This window comes from Vanessa tameamea, chromosome 9 (genome assembly GCF_037043105.1).
Source record: "Vanessa tameamea isolate UH-Manoa-2023 chromosome 9, ilVanTame1 primary haplotype, whole genome shotgun sequence".
NCBI classification, from domain to species: domain Eukaryota; kingdom Metazoa; phylum Arthropoda; class Insecta; order Lepidoptera; family Nymphalidae; genus Vanessa; species Vanessa tameamea.
Genome location: NC_087317.1, coordinates 7,983,232 through 8,001,825, shown reverse-complemented (window position 1 = coordinate 8,001,825; position 18,594 = coordinate 7,983,232). Strand labels below are relative to the sequence as shown.

At 30.4% G+C, this 18,594-nt stretch overlaps 2 protein-coding genes across 2 annotated transcripts in view; both read right to left on the bottom strand.

Moving 5' to 3' along the window:
- LOC113395103 (putative inorganic phosphate cotransporter) overlaps positions 1–18,594 on the bottom strand; it is a 63,740-nt gene that overhangs the window by 5,360 nt on the left and 39,786 nt on the right. The gene's annotated exons all lie outside the window — the stretch shown is intronic.
- On the bottom strand, positions 810–15,972 carry LOC113395120 (putative inorganic phosphate cotransporter). Its single transcript, XM_026632679.2, has 10 exons — positions 15,740–15,972; positions 14,954–15,138; positions 8,944–9,143; positions 8,461–8,697; positions 8,148–8,357; positions 7,487–7,654; positions 2,648–2,864; positions 1,895–2,016; positions 1,465–1,581; positions 810–1,118 (listed from the first exon to the last, which is right to left on the bottom strand). Exons 2-10 carry the CDS (start codon positions 15,051–15,053, stop codon positions 891–893), a joined length of 1,599 nt encoding a protein of 532 aa, XP_026488464.2. The 5' UTR covers positions 15,054–15,138; positions 15,740–15,972; the 3' UTR covers positions 810–890.

Genomic DNA, 18,594 nt, shown 5'->3' with positions numbered 1-18,594 from the left:
CTTTTTTTTTATTTATAGTATTGCAAAATATCGTTATAATAAATAAAACTATTTATTCTATCATATTTTGTATATTTTGGCGAGTATTACAAAATTTTAAAAATCCAATAATGTATTTTTAAGACTATATAGGTACATGTTTTTTCAGTTGGTATCAATGTACCTACTCTAGGAGTATATAAGACACATTATACATTGCGCATCTAACCAAACTTGCGTTTTCGAAAGGCCATTAAACGTAATAATTCAAATTGACCAAAAAAAAAGAAATCATTGACTAAAACCAAAACTGAGTTCGATACGAATAAAATAGTAACTATATTTTGTTTTCAATCAGACAACATAAATATTTTGGAATGTTTAATAAAGAGCACAATGCACGAATATAGTAAAGTGATGTTAAAAAACTTATAAAGTTTAAACAACTATACGAAGATCAGTTTACGTGCAAACATTTTTGATCAAGGTTAACAGCTATGTGACACAATCAACCGCTTGAGTTTTCAAAAAAATGTCGAATATTTTAACACTTTAATATTATCAATGAAATCCTGACTAGCAAATACTAATTCAACTTAATTGCTATTTGTACTGCTTTTATATGTATTATTGAATTTATTTTAACAATATTATAACAAATAAAAAAAGACAACTCTTCATTCATAACATCGGTGGTATCATCGACAATATCAATTTGATAAACTTTTTTTGCTACCATAATTCTGAAAAACCTAGTGTTAAGATTTCTTCTTTCTGATACTTTATCATCTTCAGAAAAAAATGTTATCAGTCAATAATGTACAATAAAGGCATCTATAGATGGTTGTTCTTAAAAATTATTAGACAATAAAATAACTATGATATGTCAGTGGTACTATAAGTCTTCACGTCTAAAACGCATCATCGGTAGCCTTTTTACTTGACAGTCTAACTGACTCAGGCTGTTCCGGCTCGTCAGGTATGAGGGGTCCATGTTTCCAGCCCTGTGGATAGCCGAATTTACGGACGTCATCCCACCATTGTTGTTCACCGTCTGCCCAGATACAGTAGACCACGTTTGTTCCCACGAGTACCGCGAAGCATACCCAGAATGCTACACGCCATTGTACCAGAGTTGACTGTAAAAAAATGTTTTGCACTTGTTTAATTATAAAACTTACACTATAAATATTAATAGATTAACCAAAATACAATACGTTTATTTTTTCTTTTTTTTTTGTAACAAGAATATTGATTATTATGCAAATAAACTGTATGCTATATCTTTGAATTGCAAGCACCATTTTCTTATAATGTAAAAATTATCACAGCTACAAAGGAGTTTATTACAAAATACAAAAATTATAAACAATATTTCGTTAGCATTATATTTTACAGACAATGAAATTCGAATCAAGAATCGCAATATAACTTTCCTCCAACGCTATCATTAAAAGACGATCTAAATATAGATGTGATGCTTACGTCAGGTGTCAATAACCCAATAAGGTACGGTGTCACAATTCCAGCGAAGGTAGATGTCGTATTAACGAGCGATGTGAGCGAACCGGCATAATTCGGCGCGAGATCCAACGCGTTCACCTACGCAGATATTACACTTATTAACAACTAATATCTTGCCGTGGCTTTGCTCGATTACGAGAGGTGGGGAGGACGTCAGATGTTGCGTGTAATGTGAGGTTTAAATATGTATACTCAGCATCATAATATGTTAAGATATCAGTAGCTCCTACTGTTGAGAATTTCTAAAGAAAAATCATAAATACATTTTAAATTATTATACACTTACTCAGTTTTTTCAATGAAATAAATGTTGTATACAGGTGACATTTTATATTAAACAGTTTTTGGGTCAGTCCGGACATACAGTAAATACACCCATTCACATTATTACCTTCATTCCACTGTAAAATCCTCCCATGAGAGCCATAGATAGAATGAAATAAACCATTGCAGCGACTCGGTCGCATCCGGCGTAGGACGCTAAGATAATACAAATTGCGGGTCCAGTCGCGGCTGAAATAATTAAATATTTAAATTTCGATTACATAAAATAAAATTTGTTTTAATATTTACAATACGAAGAACTTCCACATATGTATATTTAGACTTAAAAAAAAAGATTCTACTTTCATGATCCATAGTAGATTCATTATTTTCATATAACTCTTTATTCACATGAATAGCCTGCTCTACGAAAACTTATATCTAAATCGTGAATCGATCTGTTTATTGACAAAACAGAATTAAAACAGTAGTTTCTGAGATAGGCGCGAAAAGACTGTCATGGCGGACGACTTTAATACATATGTCATTAAAAAAAGAAATATTTCATAGACCTCGTCAGTTTATTGCTTTGGATTATTGAAAAATAATCGCTGTTCGATGGTAATATAACAAAGACGTTGTTGGGTACCGGGTACTCAGGCGAGCTTGCACAAATCCCTACCACCAGTGCATTGCAGTTAATAAAGCATATTTTGAATTATTTATTTTCATAATTAAAACGCATAAATACATAATTCATTAGAATAATTTCGAATAATAATTCGATAACCACGGACACACGTCTGTGTAAGCATAAGGTCAGTAAAGTACAGTACAGCCTACAGGTGCAATTATTAAAACATATTTTAAAATACCAAACCTATAGTAGTATGAATGATCCTTCCAGTTTTAATCGTATGCCATCCTTTCTTGATGCAAAGATCACAAACGAACCCGAAGAGGAAAGAAGATACCCACATCGCTATATAAGGTAGCGCGGTGAGGGTACCCGTTGTTGCGATATTGAATTTGAGAACATCGTGGGAGTACTTCGGTAAATCTGTCACCATTGTATAGTATCCCCAGTCGTGACCAACCTGAAATGTTTATATAACTAATAAATTTCACAAACGAACCCACGAAGTTTTGGTGCTATAAATTTATGTTATACAGCCTTAAATACCTCAGAGTCGATTTCTAATATTGATTTTAATGTAATTTATTAGTTTCTGATGTGTCTATGAATAATTTATAAACATTTTATTAGTTCTATATTAGGAAACATTATTTATGAATGTCACAGAGTACTTTATTGTCGATAGGCAATTTTTTAATACTAATTTAACAGCCGTCAAATTTACCAGGAGAACATAACCACCATCGTCAATAGAACCAAGCGAAGATTAAATCCTGGGTTTAATTTCAACCAAGGAGTTTTCACGTCGTTATTTTATCATATGGTGTTCCACGTTTAAATAAATCATTGTGAGTAAGCCTGCAATTGTGGGATAATATTTACTCTACAAAGTATGGAATAGGCTACAAGCCTTGCTCCAGTAGAAAAGGCATTTTCCACAGTTTCCTTAACGTATTTGACGTTATGGCTATCACAGGTAGAAATGACTTACGAATAGAAATTTTAATAAAATAAAATAGTATTTCAAGTTACGAAATCATTCTCATACTGTTATAATATATATTGTATGTGACTGCAATTTATTGAAGCTATCTAGTTGAAAATAAATTCGATATTTTTGATTTATGATTTCAATTACTTGGCTGCCAAAATGTTCCAGAATTTAATATCAATATCGCTGAGAAAAATAGTTTATTTTTTATCTCGCTCTATTACAAAAGTAAAACGTAGGTATATCAGACATAAAATACACACATATGCAGATCTCTTATACGTGTATATGTATGTCGTATTTATAAGAAATTATATTATTTTTAAACAGATAACTTTTGAGCTGCTAAGTTTAGGTAGGTGGACTTGCATTTAGCTGACAGTAAGTGGTCACCATCGATCATACACATAGGCACCGTAAGAAATATTAACCATTCCTTAAAACAACAATACGCCACCAATCTCTGGAAGTAAGACGATATGTCCCTTGTGACTTTACTTGTGATGAGTAGGTGGTACTTATTTGCACAAAGCCCTACTACCAAGTAAAATATAAAAATGTATTGAATATACTTATTATTTCTAAATTAATAAGTTAAGAGATTTTTATACTGTGTTGCCTACCTAAAAAAAAACTATCATAAACATAAATTTTGAACAAGAAGATACACATAACTTAATTTAGCAAGCATTAAGCTGTGTATTTTCCAGTAAAATTAAGCCAGCCCACCCAAGCTCGTGCATACCATAAACGATGCTTAGGGGAAACGTCCATCAATCTATCAACCGTATTAATACCGTTGTCAATAGAGCATTAGCCTTTTTAAAACCCCTGTGGTATCACAAGACTGCCAAATAATTTCCCTTGATATATTATAAAACTGTGCCGGTAAGTTATCATTATTATAATGGTTTCTTAATAACGAAGCATTTCTTTTCTATTCGGTTCTAAGAACAAATCATTTACAAGTGAAGTATATAAAATTAGTTCACTTTTAAAGACTTGGACAAGCACCTTTGTTTAGCAAAATAATACGAGTCTCACAGACTGGTCTCATACATCGTCATCGTAAACAAGTGTGTGTGAAATACAGCTGCACTATCAATTCCCGCATTCTAGTATTACAACTCTAACAGTTAGATCGGACGAAAACACAGCTTGACCGAAGAGATCAGGTGCAGAGCTTTAGAGTAGACACTATATTACTTCAACCTTCTTAAATCCGAGCAGCTATCGAGAATTTATTGGCGGAATATTCCAATGACTTTTATTAACAATCCCGCGATCTGAATTGTCCCAATCATCGATACATTTAAAAACTTTGATAAAATTCAATTAGAGACTAGTTAATTATACTTTTTATCCCCCACGTATTCTAAATACATTTGTGACAAGGTAAATCCTACAGTAAATCTTGCAGCATACACTGTATTGAGAATACCGAGCGTGTATTATGTAAATTGCTTCGTTCTTTTGCTCGCTTAACGTTTTATTGAACTCTGGTAAAGAATGAATGCATATATATTTTTCCAACCGTTTTTCACAGTAATGTTCTTTTATAGGTATTTTCGTTCTTACGTCATCGTAGCGCGGTAATAAAATTAAAAACCTTTATTTTGGAATTATTTCTTAATGTTAAGCAATCTTAGAAGCGAAACTCCTCATTGGTTGACAAATAAACTATGTATTAATTATGAATAACATGAATTTAGCAAAATATTCCAATAATACAATTTTATTTCAATTAATATTTAATATTAAATAATAATAAGCGAAAAATCTATACAAAAAATATCCGGTTTAAACCAGTATTCATTATATGGTTAGTTCAAAACCGTAGGCTTTTCAGATTATATCGTGCAACTGATGTGCATACAATGTACAAGCCAAGGTCTCTCATCGTAAACGAGCTATAAAAATCATTACGTAATACCCGTAATAAACCGGCGAATTAAAATCAAAATAAACTCTTAGTCTATGAATGTAAAGGCTTGTGTGAAACACTTTTAGAATGCATAATAAGGCCCTATAAATACAGGATGTCATCTAAATAGGTAATGACTATTTCAAGGCGATTATCTAGCGGTGTGATCAGTTTTGTTAATTTCGCTTCTAATACAGGAGTATTGCGCCTTCGCCTATAATTTATTGTCTTTTAAAGGATATAAGTTAATAAAATTACATTTAATCCATTCGTATTAATAAAAAATGAATAAAAACATTTACTTAAAAAAATGAATACATAAAAATCAAAACAAATCAAAGTATGTAGTTGTAAGTTTTAAGAGTATCGAGTCCTCCTGACTAATATCGGTCAGCGCATCCATATTTGATTGATAATATGAAAATTTTACTAAATTAATCAGGAGTACTAAAGTACTCGAGTTTGTGCGCAAACAAAGTAGCGCTGCCTTTTCTATCACTCTCATAAGCCGACGAAACGACAATTCGCCATGACCGGAGAGCGAAGAAATCGCAGGACCAAAGGGGAACTTTGAAACTTCGGGTTGTTACTGAGATTTTTTTTTTAAGAAAAACCCAGTAATAGTTCGTTTGCTCGTGGCTTGAACCCAAGACTTCCAGATCTGTAACATCATGAGCTAACCAGTAGGCAAAGAGACAGTTAAGTTTTCAAGAATATTACTGAACTAAACTTTATCGAAATTTGAACATTACTAAAAGGACTCATTTCGGTATAATACTAAAATAATAAATGTATAAGTCTACGTATAGAGATAAGTTCAGCCTTGTACTTTGTAATTTATGGACATACTATTCATAATAATTTTTCTATCATTTTAAATATAGAATAAAGAAAATAATCAAACTAATTTAATATTCTAAACATTAACATAAACTTAAACGTATTCATGGCAATACACTAAAATTACTAAACATGTTCTTATTTTCAATTTATTTCACTTGCTCTAACAACTGTGCACAAGGCTAAACATGGCCGCAAGCAAATAAGCGAAATATGTAAAATTACAATGCTAAGTTCAACGAGCTTCGAACATACAAAACTTTTGCATTGCAGAGTTCTGTAAAGGCTAAAACAAACGTACAAGCGTGGATATTGTATAACTAAAGCCATTCCAAAGCAAAATACAGCCGTATTAAATCCTGTACCACACCTTAAGTGTACGTGTTTTATACAAACAAAGCGAAATATACTTAAATGCTTTAAAATAGAACTCGAAATTGTTTGATCTTTAAAATTAAGAACACTTTTGCATTACTGACTACTACTATTCGTATGTGATGGAATTTACTAAGATGTCCGAGATTTCGTTTATTTCGGTATGAATATTATATTAGAGATGAAACGTAACCCAACTATTATTACTCGTATTATAATGTTTTATTAAACATACATTTTGAAGATAAAATGCCGTGAAAAACAAAATAACATATTATTATACTGTTTTTATTTCGTTAGTTTCGCGAGTTAAGTTAATCTCAATAAGTACTAAGCCCTTATAAGTCTTACATACATATTATATATAAATTTGCGAACTATGTCTCTACTAATATTATAAAGGCGACAGTAACTCTGCCTGTTACCTCTTCACGCTTAACCACTGAACCGATTTAGATGAAAAATATGGTATGGTGATAGTTTCACGATTTCTGTTATAAAAACATAGGTTAGTTTTTATTGCAGAAATCGACTCTTGGTATGAAACATAAGTAAAGAATATAAAACTCATAATATTTTAACTTTTCATCAACTTAAATAAGATTTTTTGTATTTTTAACAAATTTTGGCTAATGTACTATAAAGTTTTATAAAATTCGCACGGGTAAAGCCGCGAGCTCATCTCGTATTTAATAAATACTAAACCTCCTTCTACTAATACTAAACCTGTTTCACCTCATGCAACGTTTGTTAATCCAAATGTCAAATTTAGTTTTAAGTATTGGTTTGCAATAAATAAATAAATAAATAAATAAACCACATTCATAATATTGCTACAAGTTGTGAAATATGCGTCATATTTAATAAACACTAAAGTACTATAATGAAAAAATAAAAAAAAACGCATTTTAGTGTAAATTTTTCCATGAAAAAATAAAATAACATATCTTACAGCGGCAAACACAAGCGCCCATACTGAAGCCGATCTCAATATTCCTTTCCAAGGTACAGGATCCTTTGTTGTACTATTTTCCGCAGTCGTGACATTTTTGTTTAAATAGTTCAGTTCTTTTTTCGATATATAGGGATGAGTATTTGGTGTACTGTAGCACAGAAGACTCTAAAAATTAAATTTGTTATTATTAATTAATGCTTACTGTGCTCTGCATATATACATATATATGTGTAATTTAGGTTTATTATATGTTCATAAATATGTACAAATATAGTCTGTGGATAGATGTAACATTTTAGCTTTAATATTGCTGAAGTAAGCATTATTATTTATTAACCTTAGAACGAAGGTAACTTAATAAGTTTTAAATCAAGCTGGTTCAAGCCAAGATTCACTGAATTTTGCAAGTTGCTATTTTGTGCTTAGAGTTTATCAGCGAGTGAAAATATCACAAAAATAAATCGGAGGCAAGTATTTCTTCCGTTTGAAATATATATAATAATTGTGTTTTTAGTAATTCTGGAAGGTTTCTCTCAGAAATAAGGCATATATCAATTTCATTATCCACTTACGGTACAGAGGATAAATTTAAATATTTATTATTTATTCAAGTATGAATACATATCGAATGAAAAGAAACCGCATTTGTAAAACTTACCCACAATGTAAACCACAAAAGGCCGAATCCACCAAAGAAATAAAATACGTACGCCCAGTCTCTACCATCGGATAATAGAACTCCAGACATAAAAGACCCGAAAATATTTCCTATTTGAGCTCCACCAAACACCAACGCGCCTTGGAAAGACCTTTCATGTGGTGGTACCCATCTTGCCAACATTATCATGAGAGCTGGCATCGTTGGACCCTGTAAAGGTAAATATATAGAACAATATATTTTTTTAGTTTAGCAAAGTAAATTTTATATAATATGGACAAGACAATTTTTCAATATACGAAATTTAAAATACCTCTCCCATTCCTTGAAGAACTCGCAGAATAAAGAGCCAAGAAGCACCCCCTGCTCTAATGACGATTGGCGTAAGGAATGTGAAGAGAGCAGTGCTAAGTAGACCGATTCCCAGGGTCCATTTGCCTCCGAATTTTTCAGCCAAATAACCTCCAGGTACTTGAGTAGCCGCATATCCATAGTAGAACCCGCTCAGGATTAGTCCTTGCGTTTTCTCATCCCAGTCAAATGTTGCGTACTGCGAAGTAATAAAAATGGTATAAATAGCGACTTGACGTTTTCATTTTATTAAATTTACACTGTTTTATTTAGAAGCGTATATTGGAACTTGCAGACAGTTTGTCCATCAGAAATTCAAATAAAGCTTCGAGTTAGTAAGTAAATATGAACAGTTGTTTCTAAAGAGTATTCTGTTAAAACGGTGCAATCAAAATATGTCTTTGATAAAATTGTATACTTTGTTTGAAACAAAATTATCGCTTACTGGTCGAAGAATAGTTGTTGCATTTCCGCCAATTTCCTCGTCATTAGGACAGGCATTCGGGTCAAAGTGTTCCATTCCATTTTTCGTTCGATTTACCATTTGTGTTATTGCTAAATTAAGGCATACTCTCATCGTATACGCATTGCATACACCAAGGAGTCCCATCACTCCCAGAATATAACGCTGTGGTATAAAGCAACCTGAAAATTATTATACACATTTTTCTTATTAATTATAAAATAATTTGACGAACTATTAGTTTAACAAAGTCGTTACTTTAAAGTGTTCCTTTTTATAAAAACGAATATTATAAAATGTCAAGATTTGTTTTTGTTTATTATTTATTGAATGACGCAAAAACTACTGATAGTTTGTAGGTAGACATGAAATTGTATTTATGTTGTAAGTATATTGTGAGATAGATTATAACATCAACGTAGTTGAAAAGAAAACTGTCGGACCGGACGTTTACCAAACGAATGATATCAAAGCTGAGTTTCGTATAAGAGTTTCGTTGAAGATGGTTTCCAGCAACATAGGTATATATTGTATCGCTAATTGCAAATATACTATTATTTCAGAGTAACTTTCGGAAAAACGAATAAACGAGAAGTAATAGTTTAATTCAATTTATTTTTATTCAATTCAGTTAAGTAATTTTAGTAATTACATTTATTTATACGCTAATACTTAGTATTAAATAGACCGCTTTACCCGTACGAAGTTGGTTTTGTAGTTTTAACAAGTTTAGTGATCGTCCGGTGGTTGAAATTCCATTCCATAATCACTATTGTGTCTAACATTTTTTTTTAACTTATTCGCAATTTTTTGAATGAATAACAATAGAGATATTTAATTTTTTCCATCTGTAGATATACGACCTAAATTGTTCAGGTTTAAAGACATGGAAGCAATATTTTACTAAATACTTAAACTATACTAGAATATAGTTTTTTTTGTTTTCTGAATGACTGACGTAATCAGAATTTTTTATTTTATTTATAATATTTATTCAATTAAATTTGGCTTAACTAATATCTACTTCAAATGTGTTATTATAAATATTATTATAATCTAGCTTTATTTTTGTATAATAAATAATAATTTATTGCTTTTACCGACTGTAACTAGTTATGTATGTCAAATAATAAAACTCCTCAGAAGACAGAGAAGAAACATATTATGTATTGATTGTCTCTCCTTCTCTAACAACTGATTAGCTGAACTGACTTTAAATTTTCTATTATGAAGGTAATCGTTTATTATTATTTTTTAGTACTATTTCTAGTACTAGTCTTTACTAGGATAAAGATTGGTATAATATATTAAAATATTTGGACTTTTGGTGTTCAAAAGATTTTTCATTTAATGTTGAAATAAATAGATTTGTTAGTTTGTATCCATGTGTGTGTATTTAAGGAAGTTAACGATCGATTTTCACATTAAATTGTAAAACTATAAACAAACAAATAGTATTATTTCAAAAGTAAATAACCCATAGAGTTCATGGTGTTTACAATAAATGTAAATACATTGTATTCTTAAATTGAGTATTTACACAAATATTCACTAAATTTATTACAACACATTCGAATCAAATCGATTTTATGAACTCCCATACAGTAATTTCTAGTAATATTTATCGTAAGAAAAACATCCTTCCTTTGCATAATATCTTGATAAGGTTATTAAAATATTGATAAGCCTTTGATTTGAGCCGCGAACGTCCGTTTTCAACTCATATCACCTTATCTAAACATATCGTACAAACATGGCACATTTTCATCTCGATACTAAACAATATTACAAAACTTACAACAAATAGCTGACAATCGAACGAAATCACAGATAAAGAAATTATTATATTTAATATATTATATTATATATTATTATATTATTAAAGAAATTATTATATTTAATATAATAATTTCCTTATCTATCTTATATTGTGAAAGTCACAAATCTTTATTCAATATGGAAGTGTTACACTTGCTTATTGATAGTCAAAAATCTACCACCGGTTCGGAAATTAACACCTCGAACCTGAGAAGAACCGGCGAAGGAAACTCAGCGGGACATATATTTTTTTTGTAATTTAATTTTAACAAGTATTGATTTAATGTACAATAACAATAAACATATTTTCGTTTGTTTGAAACAGCCTGGAGGCGATCATCTCATTCCCAAGGCGTGCAATCAACTAAGAAGTCATTAGTGTTGTAATATTATTTAGCAAACAAACGCTCTTCAACGATAGATTTATAAAAAACAAGAATGTGCCCAAAAATATTTGCACTGTCTATTCTGCCAATCTCATAATTCAATGCGACGTTATCCGACTGGACTGAAGGGGGGATCGAGCGTAAGATTTACGTATTTTTCGAGCCACGAGATAATAACAACTCCAACTACTCAACTTCTTGTAATTCTGTGAACCGAGACTTCGGGACTTGCATCTGTTAGGTGCTCGACATGAAATAGTTTCATATTAAGATCCGAACAGATAGTGTTTTTGGTTATATATTATTATAAGGTAACTTCCATTTATTTGAATATTTATTTAATATATAATTATAATATAAATTATAGAAAATACTTAGTGGTAGGGCTTAGTGCAAGTCAATGGTGAGTGAGCTGGTGTACAGGCGCATGAGACATAACATCTTAGTTACCAAGGTTGGTGGAGCATTATCGATGTAAGGAATGGTTAAAAATTCTTAGGTGGTCACTATTTACCATTAGGTGGCCCATTTACCGCCGACATATATCATAAAAAAACCCCAAATGAGTATAGATAGGTACCTTCAATTTTATTATCCAATGAATAGGGCTCCAAGATATCGAAGAGTTTGATCAGTTCTATATGACAAGGTAACTTGAGTTTTATTAGCCAATGAAAAATGTCTGGGTGTACAATATCGAATAGTTCGCTTCTATTCTATTGCTACTTATTTTTTATCTCTGCTTTACGACAGACAAATAAAAGGTTATCTCACACAAAAACCGATGTATGTTAAAGAATATGTTATATATATATAATCATGTTGTTTATTTAGGTAATCGAACATTGTATCTTATCTATTCTAACATTATAAATGCGAAAGGAACTGTCTGTCTGTTACTCGTTCATGGCGAGGCCGTTGAATCGAATTTGATGTTTTTTTATGGAATAGGCGGCAAACGAACAGCACTGCCATTGGATATCTGCAACAATGAGGGCTAACACGTGCGTTGCTGCCCTTTAACGGATAAGTAGGCAAAAATTTGGTATGAATCAAACTTGATTCCCAAAAAAGGACGTAGGCTACTTTTTTATACCAAGAGAGCATAGCCGTAGGAGAAAACTAGTTTAGTATGAATGGGAAAAAATGTTCGTAAACCACATAATTATATGGTATTCATAATTGTATTCTTGTTTTTGCTAACAACCTAAGAGTCGGCCATTGATCTCTGAGTACCTTGAGTGCTTTGACTTTAACCTCTTGAATTATCACGAGATCTCCGAAACTATAAGTATGACTAAAATTTTGCATAGTTGCTCCTTCTCTCTCATCTTCCTAACAAAGGATTTTTAGAAAAAATAACTTCATTTGTAACCTTGTATGAATTTATACCGAACTAAGAAGGAATTGTATCGATATAAATTTAAAAAACAAAATCAGTTCGTTGGTCAGAAAATAAAAAAAAAATTATAAATGAGTCGTCAAATTTCGGAAGAACTAATAATACCTTTTCTATGAAATTTTTGTATAAAGTTAAAAAATTTACAGGGCAACGACCGTCGGGTAGTTAAACTAGTTTGAAATGAATACATTTTTTGATTTTATTACATTTTAGACACATTGCCTCGCGTCGTAATTAGACTATTAAACACCAATGTTAAAGGCCAAGGTCTCGATAGATTATTCATTTAACTTGAGAACTCAACACATACTTATTATTATAGTTAATATAAGACGAATTACTTTGTTCATTTTTCAGTAGTTTAATTTGGAATATACATATTCTAGCTGTTTAAAAACTACATTAACATATTTGTACAAGGCGTGTCCCCATGAATCGTAATGTTAGTTTTTATGGTATATAATTCCTTCTGAATAAATGGTCTATCTAACGCAAAAGAAAAATTCAAATTTAGACATTCGATGTTTAAATCGATATAAATGTCTTGTGTTTATATTTTCTATAAAATTCCATGCGTAGTTATTTATATAACTTATCTTTTATTTCAATACCTTTATATAAACCTAGTTGAACATTTAGGATAACTGATACTAGCATTTTAAATTTATTTTCTCAAACTCTTACCCAAAACCAGAGATAAGGCACGCTCGTTCTACTTAAGATATGTAATAAAATAAAATAGATAAATCATAAATATTATATTTTACGTATACATTCATCGGGATTATGTACTCCTGGTATCAGGCACGGCTACCATTCTCAAGGAAGATTAGTAATCTTCGTAGGTGAGATTTAGTACACTATCTATTTCCTTATTATTTTTAGGATAATAATCTGACTCAACCAGACATAGATAAAGCAACCAACAGCTTTAATTATATTATTAGTTTCGTGGGACGGGTTTCTAAAACTGCATATTATCTATTAAAAAAGATACTAGCCTGGCCCGAGATTCTAACTCTAGAGTCGATAAGTATATTATTAAAATAACAATTATCACAGCCATTAACTGATATGGGTATCAAACGAAGCATTTTAACATTTCATCATGAACGGAATACAATACGATTCGCTCAACCAGAAATTTAAAAATTGACTACCAGTGGTGGTGTATTTTATGATCGTGGTCTGCGGTGAGGTTCGAATTAGTTCTTACAGAACAGCTCTATAATGACATTGACAATGTTACATGACAACTTGTTTTATCATAATAAAAACATATCAGTTTATTTATACTAATTCCAAGTGAACTATATACCACTGTTGATATATATATTTTTGAGAAGTTCTTAATATATGTAAATGTTATATCATTCAAGCCTTAGAGCAATCTAGGATAGCTTAGGACTTTATGAGAGACAACACCAAGTGGAACCTAACTTCAAGATATAGTTCTAAACTTTAAATTTAACTTGAATTACTCATTGCCAAAAATTTCTATCATCATAGTAATACATATTTATATGAAATAAATCAACAAATCGACATATGCCTACCAAAGTCGAGGTCATTGCTTAACACCAGGTGGCCCATATAAGCGTGTATCACTCGTTTATCTACAATTGTTGCAAATCATATTTCACTATGAAAGAATATATATGACTAATAATAAAACATTATTAATTTTAATTCAATAAGTATCAAATCAAATCAAATTCCTTTATTCAATATAGAAGCATTACACTTACTTATTGATCGTCAAACCAAACACTACCACCGGTTCCGAAAAGAAAATACTCTGACCTCAGAAGAACCAACGAAAGAAGCAGCGGGTTTAATTTTTGTTACAATTTTTGATTATTTACAAATATTCAATATCAAAAAAGAATAACCAGGAGGCAATCACTTCATACCCAAGGTATTCTATCAACCATGAACTCACTAATTGTATAATAATCAACCGCACTCAATCGTTCATAAACTTTTTTTTTTTTTTTTAATTTAGTATTTCTAATATTAAACAGACTATGAATTCATTTTACCTCTAGGTAATCTCAAGGTATAGGCGATAAGTGTAAATTTTATAACGGGCCATTTAAATATACAAGAAATATTTTAATTTAATTCATATTAGTTATTTATGTGTAGTACCAAGTGAGGTATCACTAAGTAAATATTCCACGCTAAGCGACAGTACTTTTAAACGTATTCCCGTGTGAAAGGTCAGTGAGCCAGTGTAATTGTAGAGGCATAACAGTTAAAATCCCGCGGTTGGCTGCACATTGACATTGCAAGGCACGTCTAATATTTCTTGAAATAGAGGTGACCTCTTAACATTTAATAATATATTATTTACATTAAGATATATATATATGTATGTACTTACATGATCGTAATGTTCGTGTTAGAGCATTGTCTTTCCTCTTCGGTGTCTGAGTTTTCAGGCCTAGCAAATTATGCGCCTGCACTTGATTCATTTCGTCCATTTTTTTTTATTATAATAAAAAACCTTTATAAAGTTTCCTTATAAAATTTTCCTTTGCACCTAATTTTTTATTCGATTTATCACTGCTGTAAAAACCACAATTTATATCAATTAAAATGAACGTGTTTTTTCGAATCACATATTTACGTAGCGTATTTTTATTCCGTTGTTATTATACTTATTTTATCATTTAGAATAACAATCAATGCTATTTTTATAACTGTAACGCATTCGCGGAATGTACATAACTGATTTAATGACATATAAAATATATTTATTTAATATGTTTTAATATGAAATACTAATTAATTAGCAATAATTATAATTAATTTAAACGCAGTTATGACTCTGGCTTTTACACTTTTCTTTTAGTATTTTATAAAAATACACAAAGATTTGTTAATTTTTTTCAAAATCCTTACATATTTTTGTATACACAAGTAAATTTAGTTTTTATATTCTAAACAATGTCTGTAAATACATTTAAATTTAATTATTTTTAATACAAATAATATAATTTTATTTAATATAAATTATATTTTACGTTTACAAGAATTAATTATTATTAATGGTTTAATTGGAACGAAATTATGTTTTAACTAAAAAATAAACAAATGCAGATTAAAATAGCCATAAAAAAATATATAAATAAACTATGTCACTTCATTTCGAGATTAATTTATTTACCTCAATATCGAACACAATAGTCAATCAGCATTAATTTACATTGTGGTTTTAATCACATACACATCACATTCACGTCACGAGAACAATGTATATGACTTTCTGTCATGTGTTCGCAATCTCTATCAATGTCTAACGAAGCTTGCGTACGCGCGTATCGCTAGAGCACATGGCGAATATTGTCATAGCTCTTAGGCCGATTACCCACGCTAAAACCGACTACATAGGTTGTCGGCCTTGAGCCGAGTCAATCGTTTACCCGGTACGAGAACCGATACCAGTTACAGTATAAGCAAATCGGGAAATTGATACGACAATCTCGCACATGCTTCGACTGTGAATAAATTTCGAATCGACAATTCATACCCGAAAGAGAGTTACCCGTTTGTTTAGAAGACATTATATACTTACAAAGCTAAGTTTTATACTGTTAGTATGAATCTCAAACTATTCAAAATGTTTCAAAAGTAAATTTCATAAATAATTTATTTAATCATAGATATGGTTTAATTTACGGTCCAGATGTTTACAATTATAAATTTATTATCATGATGATATACTTATACAATGAAGATAAAATATTAATCACATGAATGCTTCAAAATTAATTATTAATATACGATCAACTCTATGTTTTATTGTGTATCCTTATTCTGATAAAATTAATTGATTATTATTTATTTTTCCAATGATTTTTAATAATTACACTTTTTTCCATTATGTATTAGTAACGTCAAGATGAGAATACATATAAAGAACGTGTCCACTTGTTTCTCTTTTTTTTTTTCTTAATAATATTAAATGTTCTAAAATTAAATCGTATGGAATTTTAATAATATGGAGTTCATCGTTTTATAATTTTGTTAAAGAATGCGAAAATAACAGGTTATTATTGCTCGGTTTATTTGTGACGTCAGTTTTATTCTTAATCGAAAACGTTTCCGATTGAATCGGTCATTCTCAATCATCAATTTTGAGCATTTTCATAACACATAACATATGCTGGAAAACCTACAGAGTTATAGTAACGTACTAGTATCAAACTAAATAACTAATAGAAATAACTTTCTATAGGAAATAGAAACTTTGAGCAAATTATATTTTTTAGTTAAATAATAAACGATTTCCTAGCAAAACAAGTAAATGGGTAGGCAATATGTATATAGCTATATTATTTATAGGCCGAAATATTTGTTATATTTTCCTTGAATCAATTATAATGTAAATATTCAACATACCTATTAAATATTATTATGAACGTTTTAATTAATTTCGTAGTATTCTTTGTACGATAGCGTAGCAACGTGATTTTAAGTAGTTGTGAAATTTGTAACATAAATTATATATATCTTTTATCAATTCGAATAATGTCAAAGATCAATTTTGCGCAACATTTTACTCGTTTGCCATTGCCATTGAATCGTATTGAATCCATTACGCGATATAACTCGTTCTGAATGTGAAAATATTCACTTAAAAGAACAGCTGTAACGTAATTTCTGTATACGAAGACTTGGTAAAAATATGAAATAATTAATATAAATATTGATAATAATTATGCTTATAAGAGTCTGCCTTTTAGTCACGACTTCTGAGATTTGAAGAAAGTGAGAATATGTTAAGTAAAAAATACGATTCTCGAGCAGTTTATCACTGTTTAGTTGACGTGGAAAAATATGAAGACAATCAAACATCTTGACTTAACTTGTAACCTTTACAGATAATAGAGAGAGAATATTATAGAGATTTGTTGTTTTATATTATAAATATGAAATCTCTTTATCTGATTGGCTTAAATCTCGATACAAGTCGGGCCAATAAAAAATCATGACTTTTTCTGGGCTGCTAATGAGAATGCTTAGAACAATCTCAGTAGCATCCCAAAGTTTTATAGTATTTTCACTCGCTCGACTTCGTCGTACGCAAATCCTATACTCTCTTTCTTTGTCTCAGATTAACACATATATACATCATCAATAATATATATATATATATATATATATATACATACATAATCAGCCTGTAAATTTCCCACTGCTGGGCTAAGGCCTCCTCTCCCGTTGAGGAGAAGGTATGGAGCATATTCCACCACGCTGCTCCAATGCGGGTTGGTGGAATACACATGTGGCAGAATTTCGTTGAAATTAGACACATGCAGGTTTCCTCACGATGTTTTCCTTCGCCGCCGAGCACGAGATGAATTATAAACAAATTAAGTACATGTAAATTCAGTGGTGCCTGCCTGGGTTTGAACCCGAAATCATCGGTTAAGATGCACGCGTTCTAACCACTGGGCCATCTCGGCTATATATATATATCATCAATGGATTATGGGAGTAAGAAAGCGATTTTAGCTGTACATGTGCACTCGTGCACACACTTGTCTAAATATGAGTCGGAATCAGTAAAGAGACAGTCAGAATTTGCCAAATGTATTGCTAGAATTTTCTATTATATTTAAACATAATAAAAAGCTTATATTTAACTTGCTGTGTATTAATAATAGTTCGGTTTTTGTCGGCAAACAATTGGAACAATAAAATCGTTTTTTTCAAATATAAGCCCACGTTGTAGTATACAACAATATAAATAAACTCATAAAAATTTAATTTATTATCGTTTAATATTCATTTATTTTTATAGTATACTTTATATATCGCTAATGATTTCGAAGAATCGACATAAAAAAGCAAAAACTTATCTAATATAAGTGATTTTATTTATACTTAAATTATTATTTATATAATAATACTATTCAATTTCGAGCATATTCTGACAGTGTATATAGATAGTGAATTTGATTATTATTTGTTACTATTAATAAGTTTAAAAATCAAAGCTGATATTTATAAGATAAC